The sequence below is a fragment of the Erinaceus europaeus genome, chromosome 4 (genome assembly GCF_950295315.1).
Source record: "Erinaceus europaeus chromosome 4, mEriEur2.1, whole genome shotgun sequence".
Lineage (NCBI taxonomy): Eukaryota > Metazoa > Chordata > Mammalia > Eulipotyphla > Erinaceidae > Erinaceus > Erinaceus europaeus.
This window is the reverse complement of record NC_080165.1, coordinates 8795524-8807697: the sequence shown is the minus strand read 5'-3', so window position 1 is coordinate 8807697 and position 12174 is coordinate 8795524. Positions and strand designations below refer to the sequence as shown.

Genomic DNA, 12174 nt, shown 5'->3' with positions numbered 1-12174 from the left:
GTGGATTCTTACTGCTGGCACCAAGCACCAGCAGTAACCCTGGATACAAAATAAATAAAGAAATTAATTAACTTATAACAGGTGTTAGAATAGTGTCTGGAGTCTGAACTAATAAATACATTATCAATGTTTACTACAATTACTATTTCTCCTCCAGTAATAATATATTTCTACTAGTGAAGAAAAGTTTTTAAGTATCACTTTCTGGTGGGGTTTTTGTTGTTGTTGTTGTTGTTGTCAATTTTTAAGTGACAGATATCAGAATGACTTACACTATAATGAGATTGCAAGGGTATAGTTCCATACCACATTCATCAAACCTGCTATTTTTGTTGAAGCTTTACTGGTTGATAATAACATTATAAAATGTCCCCTTTCCCCCCTGCTTGAAGCTATCTAATTTTAGTGTTCTGCATTTCATTCCAGTTCTTAATGATTTTTGAAATATGTGCTTGCTTTTCACTCTTTATATTTCGGTTAGCCTTTAATGCATGTCATTGTCTTAAAGTTTCTATTTTAAACATCACTTCTTTGAAGTTTTCATTTTACTTTTAAATCAAATCTAAGTAAATCTGATTTGACTAAGGGAGTGTAGTTTATGGCATTTAATGTAAGACTGAAAATGCTTGATTTGGGCCAAAAAAGTGGCTTAGAACATATGCAAGCCTGGCATGCAAGTCCCTAAGTTCAATGCCTGCCACTATAAGAAAGATGCCAAGACAGAACAAAGCACAATTCTGAATTCTGGAGGGGCGATTTGCTCTATTATTTTTTTATTTTTTAACTATCATTTTAATTTTTTTAACTTTATTGTATTTGATAGACCAGAGGGAAATTGAGAGGGAACAGGAGATAGAGAAGGGGGAGAGACAGAGAGACACCTGTAGCCCTGCTTCACTGCTTGTTAAGCCTCCCCCTTGCTGGTGGGGACCAGGGGCTTGGACTCAGGTCCTTCTGCATCACAATTGTGCCCTTAACCATGTGTGCCACACCAGGCCCGGTTTCTTTCTTTTAAAAAAAAAAATTAAAAAAAAATATATAAAATGGAAGCACTGACAAGACCATAGGATAAGAGGGGTACAATTCCACACAATTCCCACCGCCCAATCTCCATTATCCCACCCCCTCCCCTGATAGCTTTCCCATTCTCTATCCCTCTGGGAGCATGGACCCAGGGTCGTTGTGGGTTGCAGAAGGTGGAAGGTCTGGCTTCTGTCATTGCTTCCCCGCTGAACATGGGCGTTGACTGGTCGGTCCATACTCCCAGTCTGCCTCTCTCTTTCCCTAGTAGGGTGTGTCTCTGGGGAAGCTGAGCTCCAGGACACATTGGTGGGGTCTTCAGTCCAGGGAAGCCTGGCCGGCATCCTGATGGCATCTGGAACCTGGTGATTGAAAAGAGAGTTAACATACGAAGCCAAACAAATTGTTGAGTAATCATGGACCCAAAGCTTGGAATAGTGGAGAGGAAGTGTTAGGGGGGTACTCACTGCAAACTCTAGTGTACTTCTGCTTTCAGGTATATATTTTGCAGTAGTTTATGGGTACATGTGAGCATATGCTCTCTCTCACAGAAACTGGTGTATATCTAGGTTTTGGGACTTTGTTAGAAAGTGAACCACCTGAGATGGAATTAGAGTATACTATGAAAGGAAAGGTCTCACCCTAGTAATGAAGCTGAAGGGTTGTCATTCCACACGTGAAGTCTCTGGACACAGTCTAATTGAAGCATGTTGAGGTGGCAATCGTTGTGTTGGTTAGGTTGTGATCTTTCGCTATTTTAAGAAACATAGTCAAATTCTTTATATCCATAAACATGTTCCATCTACAGATATGAGCATGAATAGCACCTCTTTCACTGGTTTGTAAAGCTAGAGTGTTTTCAACATGTAAGCCTTAGCACAGTGACTAGCAGAGTGAAAATACTTACACTTTGGAATTTTTTGTTAGTGATTTAATGATAAGTAACAAGATTGTGGGATAAGGAGTATAATTCCATACAATTCCCACCACCAGAGTCGATATCCCATCCCCTCCACTGAAAGCTTCCCTATTCTTTATCTTTCTTAGAGAATGGACCAAGGGTCTTTTTTGGGGTGCAGAAGGTAGAAGGTTTGGTTTCTATAATTGCTTCTCCACTGCACATGGGCATTGACAGGTCAATCCACAACCTCCAACCTGTTTCTCCCTTTCCCTAGTGGGGCAGGGCTCTGGAGAGGTGAGGTTCCAGGACATATTGGTGAGGTCATCTGCCCAGGGAAGTCAGACTGGAGTCATGGTAGCATCTGGAACACGGTAGCTGAAAAAGAGTTAAGATATACAGCAGAACAAATTGTTTAATAATCAGGAACCTAAAGGTAGAGGCATAGCAGATGAAATATGGGTCTTCATGCTGGGAGGAGCTAGGAGGTCTATTCTAGGCCCGTGACTTTACTAATTTTTGACTGAGCCCAACAGCTGATGTGCAGATGGGTTAGGAGTATTGTTGGAGAAGATGGTGTCCAAGTTGAGGATTGAAGTGCACTGATTATTGTTGAAGTACAAATAAACCACTGTTATTGTTACTTTAAGAGAAGATATTCCAACAAGAAGCTTGATTAGACAGTTACCCAACATGTAGACCAACACTTGTAGATATGCAAGGTTTGAAAAAAACAAGGAAAGAAGGAGTGAGTTGAGGGGCCTTAGTGAGTAGGGGTAAGACTTAATAATAGATAGAACTTCTAGGGATCAGCATTAGTTTCTTCTTTTCTTATTTGTGTGTTTCTTTTCTCTTGTCTTTTCTCTTTCTTCCTTCCTATCCTTCATTATCGCTTGGAGTTTATCACTCTGAAATAACATTTTCAGAGAGAGATGGAGGCAAAGAGGGAGACTGGGAAAGAGAGACAGAGAGTCAGAGACAGAGAGAGATAGAGGTAGAAGGGGATAAATAGATAGCTAGAGAGAGAGAGAGAGACTATACCACCAAAACTCCCTTCAGTAGTGGGAGCCGGGCTCCAACCAGAAATGTGCACTAGACAAAGCAATGCACTATTCAACTTAACTATCTTGCTGGATGGCCTTCATATATATATATATTTATTTATTTATTTTTTCCTGTGTGTGAAATGCCACCTCTTCTTCCGGACAGATTGTCTGTGCTTATTTTAGACTCCTCCCCTGCCCCACCCTCTCTGAGTATTTGTGAAGTCCTCATGTCCAACAGGTGGGGCATTTCCTGGAATCGGTGACCTTGTGCATTTCAGCTGAAGCTTGGTCATCAGGAAATCCCATATGGATGGAGCTGCCTTTGTTGTTCAGACACTTGTCTGGGTAGTTATATAGAGAGAAGCAGGAGGAGGCCCAATTCAAGGCTGCTTTCTTGTCTGAAGTAAATCCTGGCTGAGCATAGACCTATACTCCTCTCTGTGTGCTCCTCTGGACCCAAAGTTGAAGAGCAAAGAAACATGCTGGTATTTCATGATTCTCACCACTGGGATGGCATGGGGACTCAGAAGGGCAAGATTGGTTCCCCAGTGAGTTCCAGGCCAGCTGGACACACAGCTATACATTACTACCAATGACGGCAGCTGCATTTAAAGAGAGTTGATGCAGGGGGTGGGTGGTGGCACACCTAGTTAAGCTCACATAGTACTAAACATTAGGATCTGGTTTGAGCCTCCTACAGGGAGGACACTTCATAAGCATCTAAGCAGGTTTGCAGGTGCCTATCTCTCTCTCTCCTTCTCTATCTCCCCTTCCCCTCTCAATTTCTCTCCGTCCTACCCAATGAAAAAAAAAAATGTCCACCAGGAGCAATAGATTCATAGTGTAGGCTCTGAGCCCCAGTGATAACCCTGGTGGCAAAATGAATAAATAAATAAATAAGGCTTGGTGCATTGCTTTTTCATAGTGTTAAACATTGAGGCTTTACCTTTCTTGATGTTGTTATTATTGACTGGGACAGAGAGAAATTGAGAGAGGAGGGAGAGATAGAGGAGAGAGAAAGACACCTGTCATAGAAGTCTTTTTTTTTTATTTAATTTATTTATTCCCTTTTGTTGCCCTTGTTGTTTTATTGTTGTTGTCGTTGTTGGATAGGACAGAGAGAAATGGAGAAAGGGAGGGGAAGACAGAGAGGAGAAGAGAAAGATAGACACCTGCAGACCTGCTTCACTGCCTGTGAAGCGACTCCCCTGCAGGTGGGGAGCCGGGGTTCGAACTGGGATCCTTATGCTGGTCCTTGTGCTTTGCACCACCTGCGCTTAACCCGCTGCGCTACAGCCCGACTCCCCATAGAAGTCTTATATGGTCAGGACAAAGCAGTATTCTGTCTGGGTAAATGAAAACTGAGACTCAGAGAGCATAAGCAGCTTCCCCAGGGTCATGTAGACAGTGGTTCTGGAGCTGGCTTTAGAGCCTCTGTGAGTGAGAGCTGCAAGTCAAAGAGCCAGAGAAGGGAACAATAATCTTTAAACATGCATAATCTAAATAGTCTAATTCTGCAGATGAAGTGTGACGGTGACAAGCTGAGTACAGAGAAGAGGTCATGAGAATTGTCTAAAAGGTGAAGGGCGTGAATCTCAGAGAGCAAAAGACTAAAACAGCAAACATTATGGACAGAACTCAAATCGCAGGAACTCTGAGACACTCAGGATTATTTCTTTTGTTCCTTGGTCTATAAAAAAAAAATGAATTCCCAGTGAACACTAGAACAGCAGGCCCTGTTTCATTTTCCTGACTACCCAATTAGTCCTTATTCATTGGCCACTGGACACAAAGGTGTAAAAGCCAAAACCTGAATCCTGACTCTGAGCTTTTTGCTGGGCATTAAGCCAGCCCTCCTGCCCCATCATGCATTGCACTATGGCCAATGTACATAATCATTGTTTTGCCTGATCTACTTTCTACCTCAAGACCCATCCTACCTGCAGGGTAACATTAATTCCACCAGCTAAAACCATCACAACAGTTGCTAAGGAAGCTTCCATCTTCCCAGCATGCCTTTTTCCTTTCTCTTCCCCCTTTCCTAGCCATGTCTGTTTCCGACTTGTCACTTCCGGTTTTATCTTACAAAGCCACTTCTGTTTCTGGTTTCTCTTCTCTTCCTCTTTCCATGTCCCAGCCTAGAGAAGGGCAGGCATACAGGGGGAGGCGGACGCCGGCCATTGTGGTTTTTGGCTCCACGTGACCTAACCCTCTGCACTCATGCCTGATTCTGGAGCTCCCACATGAATAAAGATTTGTATTGCTACTGCCACAAGCTTTGTTCCTAGATCCTCTCTCTCTCCCACCCGCGACGCTAGCCCAGAAGCTTTTAACAGACAGTAGTCACTGTGGTCAGTACGCACCATGGGGCATAGAAACAGAAAGTTGTAAAATATAAATCTCCACCCAACACGAAATAATACTTTTCTAAAATATTCTTTCAGATCCTTCATGAGCATGAACTAGCAGGGGAGCAGTCACTGAGGCCAAAACGAGAGGGTATGTAAACTCTGCTTGACACTCTTTCCAAATAAGTCTGATCAGATGACATTTGCTGGGACTTTTTAAAATTTTCAACAATTGCATTAGTAATTTTTATGAGTGATTTAATAATGATTTACAAGATTCTAAGATAACAGGGATATAATTCCAGGCAGTTCCCACTGCCAGAGTTCCATGTTCTACCCCCTCCATTGGAAGCTTCCCTATTCTTTATCCCTCTAGGAGTATGGTCCAGAATTCTTTATGGGGTGCAGAAGGTGGGAGGTCTGGCTTCTGTAATTGCTTCTCCACTGGACATGGGCATTGGCAGGTGGATCCACACTCCCAGCCTGTTTCTGTCTTTCCCTAGTGGGGCAGGGCTCTGGGGAGGTGGGGTTCCAGGACACACTGATGAGTCTTGTGCCCAGGGAAGTCAGGATGGCATCATAGGAACATCTGCAACTTGGTGGCTGAAAGGCAGTAATTATTAGTGATTTTATACTGCTTCACAGGATTTTTAAATTAAACATGTATAGCTCCACAGTGTGCTCACCAGGTGTCCTGCTTCTCCCCTGCATCCAACAATGGCTACAGTTCTCACAAAGTCTTAGAGGAAGTTTGCAGTTTGACTCTTTTTTTCTTTTTTAAAAAAAATTTTAAATTTATTTTTTTAAAAAGGGGACATTAACAAAACCATAGGATAAGAGGGGTACAACTCCACACAGTTCCCACCACCAGAACTCTATATCCCATCCCCTTCCCCTGATAGCTTTCCTATTCTTTATCCCTCTGGAAGTGTGGACCCAGGGTCATTGTGGGATGCAGAAGGTGGAAGGTCTGGCTTCTGTAATTGCTTCCCACTGAATATGGGCATTGACTGGTTGATCTATACTCCTACCCTGTCTCTCTCTTTCCCTAGTAAAGTGAGTGTCTGGGGAAGCAAAGCTCCAGGACACACTGGTGGGTTCATCTGTCCAGGGAAATCTGGTCGGCATCCTGCTAGCATCTGGAACCTGGTGGTTGAAAAGAGAGTTAACATTCAAAGCCAAACAAATTGTTGACCAAGCATGGACTTAAAGGCTGGAATAGTGCAGATGAAGAGTTGGGGGTGGGTACTCACTGCAGACTATTGTGTACTTCTGCTTTCAGGTCTATATTTTGCCCTAGTTTGTGGATACGTGTGAACATATGCTCTATCTCATGGGACCTAGTCTATATCTAGGTTTTGGGACTTTGTTAGGAACTGAACCACCTGGAATGGAATTATAAAATACTATGAAAGGACTCTTTTTTTGTTTTTAAGTTTATTTTTCAATTCTGTATATTCCACATATGAGCAAAACCATCTGGTAGTTATCTTTTACCTTCTTACTTCACTAAGCATAATCACCTCAAATTCCATCCATTTTAAATCAAGGCACATACTACCATCATTTTTACTCCCCAAGGATAATGGAAACACTTTAAGTCCTATAACATTTTTAAGTGCTGAGGTTATCATCAGCCTCTAAATACATCAGAATTCCATTTCAGGAACCAGCTATAAAGGAACTTCAGTCTCTACAGAAACATTGAGTGAATCTTGGCACTATTTTACAGCCTACCCCCCCCCCAACACACACACCTTTCCTCACCTCAAGCTCTTGATAACAGTATAAAGATTACTCAGTGTATATATCCTCCACCTCCCATAACTACCAGAAAAAACACACGCCCCCCCCCCCTTTTTTGTCTCTAGGGTTATCCTGCGGTTCAATGTCTGTACTACATATCCACAGCTCCTGGAGGCCTTTTTTTTTTTTTTTAGGTTTTGTCTTTTTTTTTTGGATAGGATAGAGTAGAGAAATGGAGAGAGGAAGGAGACTGATAAGGAGAAAGAAAGATAGACACCTGCAGACCTTGTGAAGCAACTCCCCTGCAGGTGGGGAGCCAGGGATTCGAACCGGGATCCTTGAGCAGCTCCTTGCGCCTCATACTATGTGTGCTTAGCTTGGTGTGCCACTGCCTGGCACACCAAGCTTTCAGCACAGCAGCTTCCCTGTTTATTTGGTGGTTCAACTTAACCACTGCACTGACATTTGTCTTCTTTGATTTTCCCATTAAATTCTAAGTAAGTGGTCTGAAAAAGACAGGACTTAAGTCTTTTTGAGTGTTGGGGCAGTTGGGAGTTGTCACTACATACCTGACCACTAGGCCTCAGTGTTCCTTCCCATGAGTGGCCCCCTGGGTGGCGGGATGCCTTCAGGCTATGTCCCAGGGCTGAGTGCTACTACTTCCATCAAAGCAACACTTCAAACATATCAGATAATCATCCAAGGCTCCTTCTCTTGGAGGTGAGATTCAGTGGTCTGCTTGATCCTCTGAGAAGCTCTGTTTCTTACACATTTCTCCATTTGCTTCTTTTCATGTGTCTGAGGGGTCAGACTCCCATCAATCTGCCCCAACAGAGAGAAGCTATTTTTCCTGCATTCCCTTTGCCTTTGATACTTTCCCAGAGCTCAGTATTTGTCTCCATGTGTTGTGAGTTTTTTGTTTCCTGTTTGCCAGCCTAGCCGATATGACCTCCCTTGAACCTTCTTTACCTCCGACACCTGGGTGCTGTCTAGCTCACAACTGACGAATGATCGAGTGAATGAGCGGGCTTGTAACTCCGTCACGATTGCTGCTTCCTGAGTTCAAAGGATATAGCCATTACCAGCAGCCTGCTGGCCTAGTGACAGTCCAGTCCAGAAGGAGATTATTTATTTTTTTTGCATATACAGTGTGATTCTATTACATGGAAATATGTGTAAATGTTAAAATTTACTAGAAAACAATTCTGGGGAAAAAAACTGTTTACCTCTGAGTGGGCCCAGTGGAATTTTAAAATGTATTTTGTTCTAAAGACAACACATTATATAATCCAAATATATGTGTGTGTGTGTGTGTGTGTGTGTGTGTGTGTGTGTGTGTGTGTGTGTGTGTTGTATTTCTGGAGCCTCACTGAAGCAGGATTTCACTACTCCTGACTGACTTTTTCATTCAGTGAGCTCAAGTGAGTAAGACAGGTCGGGCCAGGCTGTGGCACAGCAAGTACTAAGAGCACATTGTACTAAGTGCTGGGATGGATCCTGGTTCTGGCTCCCCACCCGCAGGGGAGTTGCTTCACAAGTGGTGAGGTAGGTCTGCAGGTGTCTCTCTCTCTCTCTCTCTCTCTCCCTTCCTCTATCTACCCCCCCCCCATTTCTCTTTGTCCTATCCAATAAAGTAGAAAAAATGGCCTGCCAGGACCAGTGCATTAGTAGTGCCAGCATGGAGTTCCAGTGATAACTCTGGAGACAAAAAAAAAAAAAAGTAAGACAGCCAGAGGGGGGAGAGAGAGAGAGAGAGAGAGAGAGAGAACCAGGGTTTGTTCCAGTGCTGCTGTAGCATTTCCCAAGGCTTGAACCCAGGCAATGAACATGGAAAGAGGTATGCCCTACACCCTACGTGGAAATCTATTTCTCTGACCCCACATATCTTTTTGAAACTGAGAAATTTGTAGAACTTTTTAATTGATAGTATCATATTTTGGGCATTTGTTGTGTTCTTTCTCTTTTTGAATTTTTTTTTTCCCGTAGGATGAGGTCTTCACTGGAGCTTCACTGCTCCAAGATGCTTTTTTTTTTTTTTTTCAGATATAGAGGAGACAGAGAGACAGAGAGAAAGGCACCATATTTCTTCCGTGTGGGGGCAGCAGAGCAGCTCAAACCTGGGTTGTGCCATCGGCAAAGCAAATGGGGGCTGTCTTGCTGGCCTGTGACTTGTTCTCCTCGAACTTTATTTATTCATCAATTTTTATTAACTTCAGTATCACCTGATGAATGAAGTCCATTGTAACTGTCAGTAGGGTTCAGTTTCCACATTTCCCCAAGACTAGTACACATCGCCCTTCACAAAACCAGCATTCTGCTTCACCACATGGTCTAATACCCTGAGCCTCCCCTACTGCTGGTCAGCAGATGACCTCTTTCAGAGATGTGGACTAAGAACAATGCCAGTGAAACCTGAGTGGATCCTCAGAACTGAAGAGGGAGGAGTTATAGGGAGATTGCTCTAAAGAGAGCAGTCAAGGGGCCAGGCAGGAGCACACCGGGTTAAACTCACATAGTACTAAGCACAAGAACCCAGCAAGAATCCAGATTCGAGCCCCCGGCTCCCTACCTGCAGGGGGGGACGCTTCACAAGCTGTGAAGCAAATCTGCAGTTGTCTATCTTCCTTTCCTCCTCTCTCAGTTTCTCTCTGCCCTAGCCAATAAAATGGGGAAAAATGGTTGCCACCAGCAGTGGAATTTATAGTGCTGGCACCAAGCCCAGGATAACCCTGGAGAGAGGGAGGGAGGGAAGGAGAGAGAGAGAGAGAGAGAGAGAGAGAGAGAGAGAGAAGCCTTGCCATGAGGTAAAGTAAGGATTTCAGTTAGAGCCCCACCTGCAGTGCACTAAACAAACCCACCTATTGCTCAGTGCTTATAAGGAAAATCTGACAATTTATTAAATTCTCAAAATATTCATAAACTGCAACACTGGCGCTAGTTTCTCTTTTCTTCCCTTCCGTTGTCACTTCAGTCTTTTGTCCTATCCTAGTGGGAACCTCAGTCTTTCTTCTTTCTCTCCCTGAAGTGCCCCCTCTCTAGACCACTGTGTCTGCTGTGCATTGTATGTAGCACAGCCTGCCTCCACTCGCCTGAGCACTCCTTCAGGCCTCCTGCACTCTGTCAGCAAGAGGATCAGATATCTCTCTGCTTGGTATTTCGAAAGACTTTTTAAAAATATTTATTTTCCCTTTTGTTGCCCTTGTTGTTTTTTTATTGTTGTGGTTGTTACTTTAGTTGTCGTTGTTGGATAGGACAGAGAGAAATGGAGAGAGGAGGGGAAGACAGAGAGGGGGAGAGAAAAACAGACACCTGCAGACCTGCTTCACCGCCTGTGAAGCGACTCCCCTGCAGGTGGGGAGCCGGGGACTCGAACCGGGATCCTTACACTGGTCCTTGCACTTCGCGTGGTTAACCCACTGAGCTACTGCCCCACTCCCTCAAAAGACTTCGTTAAAAGTGGAATCCTGTGCGAATGAGTGTTAGCTCGAGGGTTGCCAAGTTCTTCCAGGGCTCAGGTTACCAACTTCCTCAGGGACATTCTGTGACCATGCAGTTGTTGAAGGACTGCCCTCCTGAACTGAGCAGCATGTTATGAGCCAGGGTGACAGCATGAGATGTTAGTCCTTAGGGAGGAGACACCTTCTTCTACACTAAGGTTTTGAAATTCCAAAATTTTTCCAGATATGCTCTCATTAAAAACAATTACATGTGATGCATCATGATAAAACACGTTTTGCATTTATTATATATTGCCTTCTGTGCTCTTGGGGCTCTAAAGTCACTTTGAGAGTGTTAGTGAGAGGCCAGGCGGTGGCACACCTGTCTGATTGCTCACAAGACATTGTGGCAGGACCCAGGTTCAAGCTCCTGGTCCCCACCTGCAGGGGGAAGCTTTATGAGTGGTGAAGCAGGGCTGCAGGTGTCTCTGTGTCTCCCCTTCCCCTTTCAATTTCTCTTTGTCTCTGTCCAAAATAAGTAAGTAAAACTATTAGGGAAAAAGTGTTAATGACTCAACTAATCATCTGTGAAAGATGGGTTGACCTTAGTACATTCACAAAATCGCTGAGGCAAAAAGTGATCATGCAAAGACTGACTCAGAGGGAGGCGGGAGGCAGCACAGCAGGTTAAGCACAGGTGGCGCCAAGTGCAAGGACCAGCATAAGGATCCCCGTTCGAGCCCCCGGCTCCCCACCTGCAGGGGGGTCGCTTCATAGGCGGTGAAGCAGGTCTGCAGGTGTCTTTCTCTCCCTCCTATGTCTTCCCCTCCTCTCTCCATTTCTCTCTGTCCTATCTAACAATGATGCCATCATCATCAACAACAATAACTACAACAACAAGGGCAACAAAAGGGAATAAATTTTTAAAAAACAAGAAAGACTGACTCAGACATCACTAGATCACTGTTACCTGGATGGTGAAGTGTGTGTGTGTAGATGTTTATATAAATATTTATGAGGTAGTGCTATATCAGGTTGTTAAGCAAATTAAAAAGTATTATATACAATTTACTTTTTACTTTTTATTATTTAATTTAATTTATTTATTATTGGATAGAGTGAGAGAAATTGAGGGGGGAGATAGAGAGGGAAAGAGACAGAGAGAGACCTACAGCCCTGCTTCACCACTCGTGAAACCTTCCTCCTGCAGGTGGGGAGCAGGGGCTTGAACCTGGGTCCTTTGTGCAGTGTAATGCATACGCTTAGCCAGGTGTGCCACCGTCTGAACCCCTACAGGTTACTCTTTCGGTGATAATAAGGTTATCCGTTGGGTTCTTTGTTTCGATCTTCAATATTTTTAAAATTAAAAACAAGTCCATTGATTTTATTTAGAAAAATGATTGCACTTGAGAAAGCTTGATGTGTCTCTGATGATGGGAGGTAAATACCATAATGCAGGCGTCGGCACATCATGAAAACAGCTTAAGAACTTTATTAAAAAAAAAAGAGAAGCCTGCACAGAAATTCAGAGGTGACCGTCAAGATTAGGACCTGCCTGCTGGGATAAGACTAGAGGGAAATATGAATAAAAAATTAAATGAGTCCAGGGTCTAGAATTCTATCTTGATTATACCAGGAAGCTGAGTTTAGACCAGCTGAGGACTGGCACAGAAACGTGG

At 43.6% G+C, this 12174-nt stretch overlaps 1 protein-coding gene across 8 annotated transcripts in view; it reads left to right on the top strand.

The window, feature by feature from the left end:
• The window catches only part of ADGRF5 (adhesion G protein-coupled receptor F5), a 137197-nt gene that overhangs the window by 61849 nt on the left and 63174 nt on the right, over positions 1-12174 (top strand). For all 8 annotated transcript variants that reach the window (XM_060188714.1, XM_060188720.1, XM_060188719.1 and 5 more), the window contains one exon: positions 5409-5463. In XM_060188714.1, coding sequence (XP_060044697.1) covers positions 5409-5463 — 55 coding nt within the window. Of the gene's footprint in view, positions 1-5408; positions 5464-12174 lie in introns of those variants that run through there.